Source organism: Haliotis asinina, chromosome 5, assembly GCF_037392515.1.
Source record: "Haliotis asinina isolate JCU_RB_2024 chromosome 5, JCU_Hal_asi_v2, whole genome shotgun sequence".
In the NCBI taxonomy this organism is placed as follows: domain Eukaryota; kingdom Metazoa; phylum Mollusca; class Gastropoda; order Lepetellida; family Haliotidae; genus Haliotis; species Haliotis asinina.
This window is the reverse complement of record NC_090284.1, coordinates 8,544,104-8,559,239: the sequence shown is the minus strand read 5'-3', so window position 1 is coordinate 8,559,239 and position 15,136 is coordinate 8,544,104. Positions and strand designations below refer to the sequence as shown.

Here is a 15,136-nt window from a genome sequence, read left to right as displayed (position 1 = left end):
TTCTGAGTTTGAAAAGTGTAATGCTAGCCGAATATTTTCCCTTAGTTCATCATCTGCTGTTGCAGCAATGAAGGACCCATCACGGGGCGACTACTACATGAACGGCAACGGGAAGCAGGAGGGCTCCAAACAGCTCGTGGCTGAGGGAGCGTTCTTCACATACGCAAGGGGACAAACATACGAAAGTCTGGTTTCCAGAGGGCCTTTGAAGAAAAACTTGGAGATTATGGTCAGTTGGTTGCCATGTTTTCGGAAATAGGAGATTCGTCATACAGATGGATACGTCTTTCGGTTAGGTCTGTCGGTTAATGTTTGAGAGATGAATGAAGCAGGCACTCATGGAAGCCATCTTGTGGATGAGGAAGGAACAAGGGAGATGTTAAGGCTACGTGTGCATAATGTTTGTCATATGATATGTTCCAGGGATTAAGGCAATAGGTGATATGTTGTTCTCGATAAGCAAGGTTGTTGATCATACAAATTCACATTTTAAGATGATAATGTCTAACATATGTACGGTGGAATATTACTGTCGTAGAGGTGACTTGTATAATCATAAGTAGAATACGTCCAAGGAGATTAATGGATATAGCTTATCATATGATAGGGTATTCTGAATGTAGACAATGTAGAACTGTACAGATGGTTCAGACCCAGTGAAGAGTTCCGGTGTATGGCGTTCATCGAAAAGGTGGTAACCAATTCATCACAAGGGTAGCAGTCCTATTTTGATGAGTAATTTCAGTTATGATAGGGAGGCTAGCGTCACCAGGTTTTTCTCAATTTGACCCCTAAATATCTGGAAAACATTCTTATGTCACGTAGTAGTTGCTGTAGATTCTCTTTTGGCTTAACATTCGTCTTGTCTGCAGCTTTCTTATGCCAATAGAGGCTTCTAGTCAGTATTCGGTCATGGCTCGCATTATGCTCCATTATGCTGAGGCAATGTATCTATCGTAACGTCTCCTTATGTCTTCAAGATCTGCCTTACTCTCTCAAGTTACCATTTCTTCAGCGTACGTTAATATACTACACATATGCTCACTCTCTTGCTAACTCTGGTTCTCTGCTTGGTGCCTGGTCTTGTTCCTTGGTAACATGGGTACCTTTGATGAAAGGTCTCACATGTAGTTATTTAGGTTCTGTCACTAGTATATCTATATACTCTTGCTGTCTCCTGCATATCTACGGTATCTAACCGTACCATCGATCCTTTGCTCTATTTAATTAGCGTAAACCAATAGCAATAGAATACATATGCATGTCTATATTGACAGTATATTATTTCTTATGCGCTTTCCTGCGTATAATGAGTCAATTTTGGTAATGAAAGTGTTTTCTTGTTTCTCATCCCTTTGGTCATATTGGCTGGTAGGCCTTCTCCAGTGATACTTCACCGTTCTCTTTGATCAAATAGAGACTAAATAACACGTGCGCCAAGATCAAAATTATTCGAAAACTCAAATAGCTTTTGTATTTAGCACACTTATCAAGAAACACACACTGTATGTCTCAGGTGATGAGAAACAAGGAAATGTTACTTTGAATTACACCAGTAACGAATAAATGGAACATTCTTATGATTTTTACAGTTCATATGAAAAGCTGAAACTTATGTGCTACATATTTACACAATGCTTCATGCTCACATAAAGAAGACCATTAAAAGATGTTAATCTTCTGCACTAATGCCATTGCTCCAGTTGACTTTACGGTAAATATTTAGGCATATCGTAGAGAACTTCCTAAAGGCGGCCACGTTTGTTCTTCACTGAAGCCATTATCTATGTAATGTAGCAGTGTGGTTGCAGCTGTTTCCAGCCGGACACCTCGCACCTGCCTCCGTCACCTACGCTTACACAGTCAATAAAGACGATCACACGTTGGAGAAAACTAAGTATAAATGGAAATTTACGAAATGGTCGGAGTGTTCTGTAACCTGTGGCACAGGTACAGTATATTTATATTCTCACGTTCAGTTTTATACTCGTATATAAATTAAAAGAGTAAAATATACACGTGAAGTAAATGTCAATATTGAATTCTTTCATAGTTTATGTGTGTCTGTCGTAGAATGATCTCACAACAGAAGGACAAGGGAAAAATATCCTTCCTAGATATACAATAACGTTAAGGGTATGACACGCTGCAAGTGATACTTAAATTATATAATCCTTGCATTTAAATATATATGTTGTTGGACATCGGTTTCAAACATGCTAGTTTGTCCGGGAAAGGTTCACTAATGTTCAGTACGACGCAATATCAACAGGAAATATCCGTTGCAGTAAGGATAACGATAATACTATAATAATTATAACCATGGTTTTCCGTCACACGCTGCCGAAGTGATACACATTTTAGACGCGTATCAGGTAGAAGTTTATTCAGTATTTCAAACTATATGACCTGTAGTACAGTTGTTGGTTTCTTCACATTGCATAGTCACGTGGAAATATATCTTACATATCATAACGTCTAATTTCAAAATTCTTTGAGGAATGTTGAAACAGATGCTATTATATTGATATTTCTTGAGTTCAACCTGATTTTGATTTGGTGTTCATCCTTCTACACAGTTGAGTGACTGAGTGAGTTTAGTGTTACGTCGCACTTTGCCAACTATATAGCGGCGGTCTGTAAATAATTGAATCTGGACCAGAAAATCCAGTGATCAACAACATGAACATCGATCTGAGCGATTGGGAACCGATGACATGTGCCAACCAAGATGGTGAACCCAAACCCGATCCCGTTAGTCGCTTTTACGACAAGCTGAGTCGCCTTTTACAGCAAGCATGGGTTGCTGAAGATATTTTCTACCCCGGACCTTTACGGGTCGTACACAGTTGAGCCGATAGGGAGATGCATCTGTTTGTTAGTCCTGTATCACTTTACTCCAGCAAGATGACCGACGTAGATGGTAAATGTAACGAAATATATACACTCATTGTTTCTACTCATGTAGTTACATTTATTTATATATGGTTAATGTCGTAGTTAAAAGTTGACGAGTTTATATTTTGTGAGTTGTATATCATATGTGTGGATGATGGCAGGGGTGCAGACCATCATGCACGGCTGCTTCGACAAGAACACGGACGAGAGACTGAATGACGAAATGTGCAGCTTCCTAGATTTACCACGACAAGACCAGGCCACGTGCCACAGGGAGTCATGTGACCAAATACGGTAACTTCATCACCTTAACGACTTCATCGCCATCACCGAGCAATGGTATTTGTGTCGTTTGTTTGACGTCATTACATGTTGGTCATGTTTGGTCTATACCTTGCAAAGGGATGCTCGATGTCCACTTGAAAGTAGTGCTAAATATGATGATATACCGAGCACATCTGTCAGCAAAATGTGGTAATAAACAGTGTTTTTCTCCTCGTTGGAATGTGTATATTTTCACCTCATGACTCTCAGTCATCATATCGTAGAAAAGCGAGTTGTATGCTTGAATAACCCTGGTTTATAGAAAATACATTTAGAGCGACCTGTTTGTATCCATAATAAAATATTATGAATGACACTACCACATGTAAAGTCCTTAAGTAGATAGATGGAAATCAAAAGTAGGTTTTCTGAAACAACTCCCTCCACATGGTAATAAGCTGTATTAGTGTCCCACACCAGGTACATCTGGGCGATGTTCAACAACTTCTCCGACTGCTCTGCCTCGTGCGGAGACCGTGGCTACAAATTACAGATGTACGGCTGTGAGAGGAATTACCCAAATGCTACAACTGAATACGTCCCACATCACTTTTGCGAGAAGGTGGCGCCGCCTAACGAGACGGTGGAGTGTAACCGATTCCCGTGCATACTAAACTGGAGTGTCGGAGAGTGGAGTGAAGTACGACATTACCATAGATAATTACTAACACAGTGGTTGTTACTAACAGACATTCTGACTTTCCCCAGGTGCTTTTAAATAGAAAACCCATCGTATCTCGAACAGTCCGAATTGTTGTGACTATCAATGTGCTGTGTTGGTGTTGAACGTCTCAATTCAAGTCAGTAGAGTGTAAGGGCATTACTACATGGCTTGTTTTCCACCATAGTGTTCCAAGACCTGCGGGATGGGGATGCAGCAGCGAGAGGTGTGGTGCGGAGACCTCTACGACTGGAGTGAGGACGACGTTTGTGACGAGGATATACCTACTGCAGAGAAGATATGTAGCAAAGGCCCATGCTGTGAGTCGGGAAGGAAGGAATAGATAGACAACAGGATGAAATACATGTAGAATATTGGTTGTCAGTTGGTTAGCCAGGATCTGAAACTCGAACTCAAGTCCTGCTGCATTCGATGACGTTGAGTGAATACAATTACGCATACAGCATTCATATTTTATCTCTTACACTAGTGGGTCTTATTTGTACGGTAAGTACAAAGTGGACACAACACCTACTTAAAGAAAAAACCGCAACTACTCTTCGGAAGAACAAACTGGCCCATGAATGTAACTCGATCACCGTCGGGCGTCATCACGAACTACGTGAATCTTTAAAGAAAACAAGAGGCATTTATGCTCCTGTTTGTTAACACCACAGAACATATATGGTGCCATCCAATGTCAGAACAGTATCATATTCGTTGTAACATCAGAACATTGCTCGCATGAAGGATGTCTGGAGAGTTTCGTTTGCATGTACCTCACAACATATACCGACGTATCTCCATGTCTTCTTTACGTAATCACTTATCTATATTGAAACGCAAATTATTTTTTCTTTGAATCACTTAAGCTGGTCCTACTATCTTTTCAGTTCCTGAGCCACCGCCGTCATGTAAGAAGGATAAATACTCATTCTGCAAGTACGCATCGGTGAAGAAATGCCGGTTTGCTGGCTTCAGGAAAATGTGCTGCTTGTCTTGTTTCAAGGGCACAGGGGCCGCGTACAGACGCCACACCCGCATGGTCAGGCAGAGGAGAAAGCTTAGGATTAAAAGGAGATTGAAGGCAAAACGCCGTGAAAATCATATTTTAAAATACAACTAGAAATATACGTATTCGTGTAATGAAAATAATATATTTGAATTACGTATATGTATGTTCAAAGAAAGCTGTGATTTGGCTTATTAACATCCGATAAGCTTTAGAACAGTGCAGTTGATGAAGCTCCAAGCTCAAATATGCTTCGTCATTATGTGGTATTCCACGTGCTGATAACTGGTGCTAGTATCTATACATTGTAAACGTGCAGCAACATATTGTCAAATGCACACGCCCCACTTACACATGAGATGCTTGTTCGTAGATTTTGTATTCTAACAAAAGTTATATTTGACAATACGAGTCATCTTTTTTCGAATCAGGGGATTTACAAAAAAGCATGCCAAAGATAAACACAATGACATTGGTGCTGGTTCAGTTGTGTTTGAGGACATTTACACAGTTGATGTGATTGGCAATGGCTTGCTGAACAACTCGAGCTTACCCAATATGAATCAACATTGTGAAACTATTTTGTAACGAGCTTGAAATTATGCTTACTTAATTCAGACAATTGTGATTATTTAACCGATTACTTTTGAAATATTTCCTTTTCGATATTTTTTACAAGAGTAAAAACAATCACCTTTAAACAATATTATAATGAGTAGAGGAAAAGGTTCCTGATGCCTGAAAAAGTTACTTCCTTCATAACATTTTGTAGGGAATACCCCAAGTGTTAGTCATGATTTGCCTATACTGGTGCTCAAATGTATTAACGTGTGAATTATAGTGTGAATTATACCGGTTATATGGTTTACAAGGTGCTGCAATCATAGTCTTCTCATTGATACACGCATGTTCGGTGATCTGTCTTGAGGGACATGAACCTGTATGTAATATTATTATATAATGTACATTATGCACATTAATATGTACACGTGTTTGTCTTTCTAGACTGGTGAGATCGGCTCTCGTCTAAGCGCACATTTCAGTGAAATGAATATGTAACATAAAAACATATGATATATATAATACAGTGTTCACGCTGTTTTCAAACATATTGGTCAAAATGTTTTGATTGTCAAATTGTTTATGTTGTTACTTATAACGTTGAACGTTTGTGTTTATAGTGTTCTGCATGTTTTTGCATTGTTATGTGATATTGTCAAATGGCACTTTCCCATTTAGCACTGACGTTTTGCCCTGTAGAGTTTTGTCAATGATGTTTCTAATACAACTTTATACATGCCCTGGTACTGTGTTGACAGTCGAACTCATTACATGATGTTTCCAGACCAGGGTTAAGTGTCTTCAAGAGTCCCTATATCCGAAACACGTGTACACTGTACACACATGTACGTTTGATGTGAAGCATTGGCCTTTGTAGAAATGTTTTGCATATGTGAGACAAGGTACCAGTTTAAGGGAACTACATCTTGCTATTTGCTGATAATTGTAAACGGCAGTAAATAGAGCATGCTGTGAACATAATCATTATCATATTGACATCAGATATTGTCACAGCTGATACTTGGTGTGATGGTGGAGGCATGTCAGTATTTCAGACTTGTAAACTGATACTCTTACACCAGAAAGAAAACAGCTCATTACTCTCTTGTTACACTTAAAGCTTGCCTGAATTAACGTTGACAGTTTTCTAAAATTCCCAGTTTAGTTCTTTTGATTTAATGTGTCGTTTTCAGGTAGTTTACGTACCATTTATTAAATTGTTTTGAAGAGAAACGTCCTTTGTTATTTTCGGATTACGTATTTTGTGAATAACGTTGCTGGTAGTAGTATTTCTTTCAAAACAACACGTCAGAAAATTACCAGACTCCGTCATCTGTCAAAACACATTCCCCGGGGCTTAAGCTGCAGAAATGAAGATGAAATAAATGTGCCTCTCTTTCAAGGCAGAACATATGTATGTCTGGGGACCAGTTTGCAGTTATTTAACAAGTCATGTAATTTGTTTCACAAGGACGTAATCATTATAAGGAAGCTTAATGGCACTTTCACTCAAACAAAGCACAATCCAATGCGTCTCAATATTTTATTGTAGAACATGTTTGCGTGACATGACAATGTAATGATACGTGTTTGCGTATAATCTATGTGATATTGTATGGTCTTAACAACAAAAGACCATATATGTCTTAAAAACGCGTTTGCTTTATCGAAATGTTCACAACCACGGAGACAAAAGATGGTGTTGAATACAGATCGACATGTGTCCGAAATAGCATGTCCCTGGGAACAAAAATACGTTTGTACAGCCCTGACTAACACTTCCATACGTTGCTGGCAGGTGCCACTAGTAAGACACTCGTATATGTTCACTTTCTGTTATTCCAATTTTCAGTTACGTTCTGTCGCACAAATTCTACAGTGATTCATAAACACATACTCACGATACAATCAAAGTCCTATCGCCGACTCAGCCCTGTGCAGAGGTCTCGTGTTAATATGGAAAGTGAGTTTGTCGTTTACATTCACAACGTCAATCACACTGTACATTCAATATGAGTTGTGGTGTATTCCTCCTCCTCGTCAAATACATAGTGGGCATTGACCCTAGACATGCCCAAGTCCTCATTCTGCCGGAGCACCTGGTACAGCTGAGTAAACTCGTCCCCTTCAGGTAACAGTAAATACTGAGCCTTGTAGAGCCAGGAGAAAGACGACGTAAACATCAGGGCGACACAGATCCAGGCGAGGAAGAAGGACCATCCGTAGGAATGAATCTTGTTTTCTAAAATAAGTTCTTTATGCGGGAACTTCAAACCTGGTAATAATTCTCCTCTCCACTGTAGGTTAGTTTTGCCATTAAAGAGGGCAATTGTAGTGATGAGAATGATTGCTGCCGAGTAAAAACAACATTGCCTTAAATATCTCAATATGTTTGCATAGAGACGTAGCTTGTATAAATAAAGGTGTATTTAAGAAGTCAAGAGTATGAACACATATGTTCGTCTCATAGCATTAATTATCATGCCGAATTTCTACAAGTTATGCTTATTTTATGACGCCCCTTCGATAACCTTCGAATACTAGTATTCTGTGACGATGGGGTAGCCTAGGGGTTAATGGGATCGCTCGCCAGGCCGAAGATCCGAGTCCGATTCTCCACATGTGGGAAGGCCATTTATTGTGTCTCCGCTGTAATGTTCTTGGATTATTGCAAAAAGTGGCGTAAAACAAATGATGAAACAATCACTTAGTAATTAGTAATATCAGTCGTATTCTTTGCATGAGAGTTGTTCTATTTACACACACACCGACCTGCTATCAGGGCCAGACCGGAAGCGATGGTCATGTATCTGTGACTTTTGGACAACGATCCGAGACTACCCGCTGCCAAACTGGTGATGATGCACAGGATGGACAAGACAGCCGAACAAAAGGCCGCTACTTCAACCTCTGAAGACAGCACACACAACCATCAGAGAAATCTACTCGTATGAACTCATCACAGGAAAATGTCAACGTCAGCAACCTGCAGCCGTTTATCTGGACATCATATTTAAGTTAAGCCTATGTCAAGGACGCCGGAATTACAGACGTCACTGACATGTAAGGAGGGTAATCATAGGTCATCAGTTTGTGATAATGGAAATTGAATATTTCACCATCATTGCGACTCCTTGTGAAAATTATGAAGGTCATTTGGATTGAATTACAAAACGGCTGTGTGAAAGAGATTGAGAATAAGATTATTTCTCTGCCTCGTATGGTTTTGTGTTAGGCCACAGACACAACTATAGAAAGACGGGTATTCCATTTAAAATATGAAGCATACAAAACGAAAACAGCAAATAAAATCGGCGTTTGAAGTAATGAATAAGAATGACATAATTTGATTAAATCAACAGAAGCATTACATCGTTTATGAACTTGAGCTGGCAACGGTTGTTTGGATAACAATACGATACTAATAGTTAATATGGCACAAGTGTTTGATCTATGCTTATCGGCAGTTTTCTAAAACAATAACGTGTAATTGTTGTGAGTGTTTGAAACGACCGACTGAACTCGATAGTTCGTAACTTGAGGCATGCCCGTGAAGACACACCAAAGTATGCGACGGCAAGTGTACAATTGGTGCGGCCAATGTTAACAAAACACGGATGAAAATAGAAATCAAGATAAGCTGATGTACGATTACTTACTGACTGCGTCCGGCATGTGAATTGTGGAGTCTGTTGGGACGGGTTGACTGGACATAAACATAACACACTTCTCTGGCCGGACTGACTTGATCTTCAATTGTTCCCGTACACCATCTGAAATGTGGAACATTTATCTAATACATGCATCGCTTTATTCAGACACTCCACAAAGTGTCACAAGAAGTATGAAAAGTCCATTTTCTCGTAAACTTGTAAATATATCATTAATCATCAATGATACGCAGTTAAGAACTATAAATATCAACAAGGAAAAAGAACACACAGTATTCAATTTGTAAGTAACCTATGGTAAATCCGGGTTACAATATAAAACTAAACCGGAGAAATCAATGTTGATCACAAAAGACGACTTATGGATCGAATGGTCAGGTCTGGTTGCTTATACATCAATGTAATCCAGTGGGCATAAATTATTGCTCATTGTATCAACCACTGCATTGTCTGTCCGGATGTGATTGTTTACTTGATCAGTACCAGGGATTACTGTGATATGCAGGCGTGTGGCATAATAGGGAACACAAAGAAATATTATACGTCACGATAGAGAATAATCGATCTCCACCAGAAACCGACCTCTTTAGACGTGAAAGGGGCAAGGGAGTCCTAGACGGGACGTAGCATAGGTTCATACAGTAGATAAGTTAGTGGGTCGATATTGGAGCATACCAGTACTAGAGTAATGGCTACTGCGAATGAATGAGTGCTTTTACGCCGCTTTCAACAATATTCCATTCAAACCAGGTGGCGGGCGAACATTTTATCGACTATAGGCTTCCCTGTGAATGAAATAACAGAGAGTAAAATGAATATATCTAACCGTCTTTAAACGTTTGCTTTCAAGTGGCTACTTACTTTTGCAATCCAGATCAATAGTCACCATAAGTTTAAGTGAGTGAGTGAGTTCAGTTTAACGCCGCGCTCAGTTTTATTCCAGACATGTGGCAGCGGTCTGTAAATATTCGAGTCTGGACAAGACAATCCAGTCATCAAATGCATGAGCATCGATCATTTGGGCACCGATGACATGTGTCAACCAAGTAAGCGAGTCTGACCATCCGATTCTGTTAACTGCCTCTTACGATAAGCATGGGTTGCCGAACGTTAGAACCATCAACGTAAAAATCATCATAAATTGATCATCATCCCAAAAATCAGGCCCGTCAGCACAGCAATCACGTTAGTATAACAATAAACATCATGATAACGATCATCATCCCCATCCTCACCATCATAATCATCAACATCCTCCTCACCACCACCCTCCACCATGACCCTTCTTACCATACCTATCAATCGATTCCTTGTTCTCTCATGCAATGTGTCCTTGTGATGTTGCACAACCTATAATACATACACAAGGAAAACAACAGCATTCTCTAGGATCTATTGATTCAACTAGCTGTTCCAGACGCTTTGCTAAAAAGAAAAGTGCCTACTTGTTTAAAATTTCGAATCGATGCATTGATTTGGTGAAACAATGACAATTAGCCAGGAGACATCGATGAGGTTGAGGCGTGACATGGCGTAGAGAGGTTACAATGGTTCTATAGTTTACATTATTTTGACAGTTAAAGGTACAAGGGCTAAATGGAACAGGATCGTGTATTTACATGATTTCATTAGCTTCTGAATGGGCTGATGATGTTGTAATGGTTGTAAGAGCCTAAATTTAGTGGTTCCAAAGTTTTAGCAGCTGGTCGTCAGACTTCGTAACCTGACATGGAATGTGTTCACTACCAACCACTTGACCGCCCGACCCTACCTCGCCTATCACCGTCATTGATCTGGAAGCTCATGTGTTAGATACGACTCTCCCGGGGATCGAACAACTTCTGACACAGAAAGTTTTAGACGTACTGTTGTGAAATGCGCTGGTAGATATAAATGTTGCAGTGAACTTCAGAAATGACTTTAATTCAGTTCAAACAGACAAGTACTTCAGCTGAACACCTTTCATGAATAATTACTACTGATTTTTCGTTACCTAGGCAAACAAAACACCACCGACAACACGGTTTAACGAATTTAATATTTCATTCGAATCGATACAAATACAATTGATTCTTCACGTTAAAGTATTTGGTTCAAGTGCACTGGCTTTAGAGTTTGATATCACAGTGATGTCAACAGAAACGTAAGGCAGAGACGGGAAGCTGGGCACGTTAAGTAGACGGGTAACGTCTAGCCGGATGTGTGTCCTAAGCGCGAGCGTGTGAGTGTTTGTGTGTGCGCGTCTGCCTGTCTCTGTGAGAGAATGGGACAGTGGGTCTTTGTGTGTATGTGCGCGTGCGAGAGAGAACTTTACTGTGCAGGTTAAGACATAGTCAGTTCTTTATCGTCGCAGCGTATGATTGTACTTGCCACGAGTACTTTCCATATGTGCCACAGTGTGATATGTGTTTGGGTGAATTTGTTTTGCACAAGACTGTATTCATTGAAACTTTCGCAACACCATCCAAAAATTAAATCCCGCCTCAGGGCGACCACCATTCCAGTCAAGTGTTAACGTCAACAAAACTTTTCGTAGTATACACGAATACTTTTTCCAAATTGGTCCATCCGTATCCACAATGATATCCAGCTTTCAAGGATCTATGCAGGTATGTGAGCGGCTTAGTTGCGTTTGGAAAAGGTTTCCATGCGACACTCTCCACTACAACAAATACATTTAGGTCTTCAGGTATCTTTAAGACTGTCCAGGAATGTAGCACGTAGCATCTATACTTCCCTCTACCTCAGCACCGACGATCACAGTTACAACGAATTTTGAATTAAAATAAATAAAAAAAATATATAGGTGAGCAGATTCTGATTCCAGTTTAAGGGAAGCAACTCTACACAGTATTATCGTGTACCACTGACCTAGGGCAGACTACCCGTTATCACAATGCTTATAGAAGGAAATGGCAAATCTATCAGTATCTATATTAGCACTTACCAGTCAGGTTGTCACAATCCCTGAACAGATTCCCGTATTGCGAGAACAGATAGACTTGGATAACGTCTTTGACGTGACCCCTGCCGTCAACGCTGCCGTTGTCAAAGACCCGTACGTACATGGGCGAATGGTAATGCACCGCCACATGTCCTGCCTGTGACGAGTTCTTCTCCGGCATAGACATCATCGTCGTGATCAGTTTGTACGGAGATGAGCCATCTGGGGTGTTGACGTCAACACCTTCCAGGGGTTTTAGGTAGTTGGTGATGTTGTCAATGTTGAAGCCCCTGTATTGCCAATAGTCTGTCGTAACGGCAACGGTCAGCAACACGACTATGTTGCCTGAGAGGATGAGGGTGGAGTAGTTGCAGATTTTCACCATCGTCGGTGAACAACAATTCGGCATTGGTAGTGTTGCAGAGTTACGTCGAGTAGACGAGGAACAGTCCACAGCTATTGGTACAAACATGCATTGAGAGGTATCACTTGTCCTACAGTCGCGTCGATGGTGTCTCCCACATTAAATTCTGTGAAAAGAGCAGGAAGATTCCCAAAGCAACTCTCCAAAAGGCACTTTTCAAGCATCATCTTCAGTCTGCCTTCCAAATGTTCACTTAAGTCTTTTTTTAAAATGTCTAATGACTTCTTGTTGAATATGCAGATGTACACATATCCATTGAAACCAAATCACATTTATATGATCCAAAGATTATATTTGTAACATACAAGTATTGGCACCAGTGGTAAAACTGATACATGTGTACCTCGAACTAATCACTCCTCGATTCATCAGACCGTCTTGTTTTCTCTTCTCTTCTCTTGTAATTGTCGCTGAATCCGACAACATGAACGTGTTGAGACCTTACCCACGTACGACATAGCTGTCAGGTGTCTGTTGATCCCTGTATCATGTCTCCCAACAAACAGTGGCCCCTGTGGCCACTTGGAATTAGATTCAGAAACCCAATCAAACTAAACCATAAAGTTTTCCGCCTATAAACTCATCAATAATTAATCCGGCTCGTTCCAGTCCACCTGCGTTCGCCTCTTTGTCAGGTGCCGCGCAATGACAAGTGACAAGCAGACGTTAAACGCCGCCATCTTGAAATCGATGCACGTTTGAATAAGGATTGTTGAGTGTTTTTAAGTAAGAAGATCCGCATCACTGAAGGAAGGAGAACTTTTCCCTAGTGAGGTGGAACAACTGAAACAGAAACGTTATCCCTGGAAACGTCATTTACTCGAATCGTTGTTCACAACGCTCAAGGCTTAGATATGGGTCAACTGTAAGTCATGGCCGATTTCTGTGTTTATTTGTTTACTCACATTTTAGAGGAATACCAAGAACGCCGTTAAGGATTACCCAAGGAGGCAGTGTCAGTTACAGACAGGGTCAGGGCGACCTGCCGAATGATACCGTATCCCATTTGTTGGGAGCCATGTTATTGTTGTGAATCACTGGATCGGGTGGTCAAGACCATTTACAGGCTGGGGTCATATAGCTGTAATGTTTCCAAGTACAGTGTAAAAACGCAACCAAACTAACAATTGGTCTTTGTCAAGTTTTGTTTTCGAAAAGCAACATACGTGCAATATGCACGCAGCTGTTTTGCAAAACATCCCCTGCCATCATCGTTACTCAGTCGGGCAAACTGACTTACTGATCCTTTAACTACGATTGCACTGGGGGTTTACAGAATAAAAGAGTGTAATGAAAACTCATTGACGGCTTTTTTAATTGTCACACACAAAATCAGCTGTTTAACTTGTCGCGCAGTGACAGTCTCTCTTCAGCTCAAGAAACAGCGACATCCAAACATATTTCAAGGTGGTGCCGTTGGCGATGACTGTGTAATATGCTTTTTGTCAGTCACGTCCAATGAAGAATGTCAAAGACGCAGGTCAAATTCAGCCAAGTAGATTTTCAGATTTCAGAGACAGTCTTTGATAATATGCATTACTATTAGGTTAAAACCAACCGGAAGAAAATTTGTTTAGCACTTTTTTCTGAATACTTCTTGAACCGGCACTCCTTGTTTTGAGAGGTGGCACGCTTATTTGTCAAGAAATGACTTCGCTAACTAATTTTGAATGAATGATTGTTTGATCGCTGCTATTTGATTGTCTTTATTATAGAGAAATACCTACATACTGCAGGGAACTAGACGTACTGTGGATAATAGCTACACATCCAAAGGAAAGGGGTGTGGTTAACTCTTTTGGGCAGACAATAGATCCACTGGGACAAGAAATCCTCGGACAGCTTGTCATCTAATGAAACCTTGTCGAATAAAGAGTTTGTGTTTAAAATGTTAAAGGAAAACTGATATGATCCCCGACTCGAAATGCCTCACAGTACACTAATTTTATGGTTTATTGTTCTGCGAATCATTTCGAGTCAGGGTTATCTAAAAATATCGTTTATAATCTTTAATCCCCGTAAAGACGCAGGGCCTTTGGCGCTAGTAAACTACAAGAATACATATCTAGACGTACTGTGAATAATTTCTACATTTCGTAGCAAGCAAAACAGTGGCGAGCTAAAAACACAAGAACGAACTGTAGCAGAGCAGAAACCATTCGCACTAACAAAGATAGAACATGAGTACAACCGAACAGCGTAACATTTTTTGTGTGTTTGCTTGGTTCTTAACACAACGGAATCATCAGCGACAGCTCTTTACCAATGTTTAATTGCACACATTCCAAGAGAGAAAGTGTTTTCACTTTCCAACAATCAGGTGCCCAATTATAATTAATTGTGAGGGTAATTATGACTAAAAGAAGGAAACCCCTCGATGCAGGTTCTCATGTACAATATGGTTTCTTTTCGTATTTTTGAGTTCTCAGTTTGCCAGCTTCTTGGTTTAGTACTTCGGATGACCCAGTCACCACGTTTTGCCCCGCCAATTGTCAGGGATAATATGGAAGCGTCGAAGCGTACATAAAATACCACCATACAACTTTGTACCTCGAACGGTGTGTGGTGACATTAAACTACGAATATACCACTTAGAAGACGTGACTGTATCTTAAAAAAACACTCCTCAAGTGTATGAATA

The 15,136-nt window shown here is 40.2% G+C and overlaps 2 protein-coding genes across 3 annotated transcripts in view; one reads left to right on the top strand and one right to left on the bottom strand.

Moving 5' to 3' along the window:
* Positions 1-6,689, top strand: part of LOC137283666 (A disintegrin and metalloproteinase with thrombospondin motifs 3-like) — a 47,221-nt gene extending 40,532 nt beyond the window's left edge. For both annotated transcript variants that reach the window (XM_067815301.1, XM_067815300.1), the window contains 6 exons: positions 66-229; positions 1,812-1,950; positions 3,060-3,192; positions 3,643-3,862; positions 4,071-4,203; positions 4,777-6,689. In XM_067815301.1, the coding sequence (XP_067671402.1) occupies positions 66-229; positions 1,812-1,950; positions 3,060-3,192; positions 3,643-3,862; positions 4,071-4,203; positions 4,777-5,009 (1,022 nt within the window). In that variant the 3' untranslated portion in view covers positions 5,010-6,689. The remainder of the gene's footprint in view (positions 1-65; positions 230-1,811; positions 1,951-3,059; positions 3,193-3,642; positions 3,863-4,070; positions 4,204-4,776) is intronic.
* A 298-nt stretch (positions 6,690-6,987) lies between these two features.
* Positions 6,988-12,628, bottom strand: LOC137284136 (uncharacterized). Its single transcript, XM_067815821.1, has 4 exons — positions 12,075-12,628; positions 9,116-9,229; positions 8,229-8,366; positions 6,988-7,806 (listed from the first exon to the last, which is right to left on the bottom strand). Exons 1-4 carry the CDS (start codon positions 12,541-12,543, stop codon positions 7,451-7,453), a joined length of 1,077 nt encoding a protein of 358 aa, XP_067671922.1. The 5' UTR covers positions 12,544-12,628; the 3' UTR covers positions 6,988-7,450.
* Between the last annotated feature and the right edge of the window lie 2,508 nt (positions 12,629-15,136).